The sequence below is a fragment of the Austrofundulus limnaeus genome, unplaced genomic scaffold, assembly GCF_001266775.1.
Source record: "Austrofundulus limnaeus strain Quisiro unplaced genomic scaffold, Austrofundulus_limnaeus-1.0 Scaffold223, whole genome shotgun sequence".
In the NCBI taxonomy this organism is placed as follows: Eukaryota; Metazoa; Chordata; class Actinopteri; order Cyprinodontiformes; family Rivulidae; genus Austrofundulus; species Austrofundulus limnaeus.
The window spans coordinates 852,202-852,741 of record NW_013952625.1 but is presented as its reverse complement, the minus strand read 5'-3'; the positions used below and the strand labels follow the sequence as shown (position 1 = coordinate 852,741).

At 44.2% G+C, this 540-nt stretch overlaps 1 protein-coding gene across 1 annotated transcript in view; it reads left to right on the top strand.

Moving 5' to 3' along the window:
• The window catches only part of LOC106525352 (cell wall protein DAN4-like), a gene marked incomplete at its 3' end in the record, with an annotated part of 9,912 nt that extends 9,382 nt beyond the window's left edge, over positions 1-530 (top strand). Inside the window, exon 3 of the mRNA XM_014019553.1 lies at positions 352-530. Within this exon, the coding sequence (XP_013875007.1) occupies positions 352-530 (179 nt within the window). The remainder of the gene's footprint in view (positions 1-351) is intronic.
• Positions 531-540: the final 10 nt, after the last annotated feature.

Here is a 540-nt window from a genome sequence, read left to right as displayed (position 1 = left end):
GTCGAGGTGAGGCCAACTATTTCTAGCCGAAACCTCTCAGCCTCGCACACTAGCTCCGGCTCCTTCCCMACCAGAGAAGTGACGTTCCACGTCCCAAGAGCCAGCTTCTGTAGCCGAGGATCAGACCACCAGGGTCCCCTCCTTCGGCTGCCGCCCATTTCACACAGCACCCTTTTACATACATTTATATAAAAGGAAATTGAAATGTAGATAGTTAGGGTGGGTGTCATCTACAGTATTTTGTGCAGTATAAATAAAATAAAAGTCTGCCTGTGGGGAAAAAAGACAGTAGTATTTTTTGGTTTTCTGTTTTCAAATTTAAAAAACATGTTTTACATTACATTTTCACAGCAACTGCTCCAGCGACAACTACAGCAGAGATGACAACCACAGCTGTTCCATCAACCACCACAACCCCTCCAATAACTACATCAACAAAAACAACCACAACCCCTCCAACAACTACATCAACAAAAACAACCACAACCCCTCCAACAACTACATCAACAACAACAACCACAACCCCTCCAACAACTACAT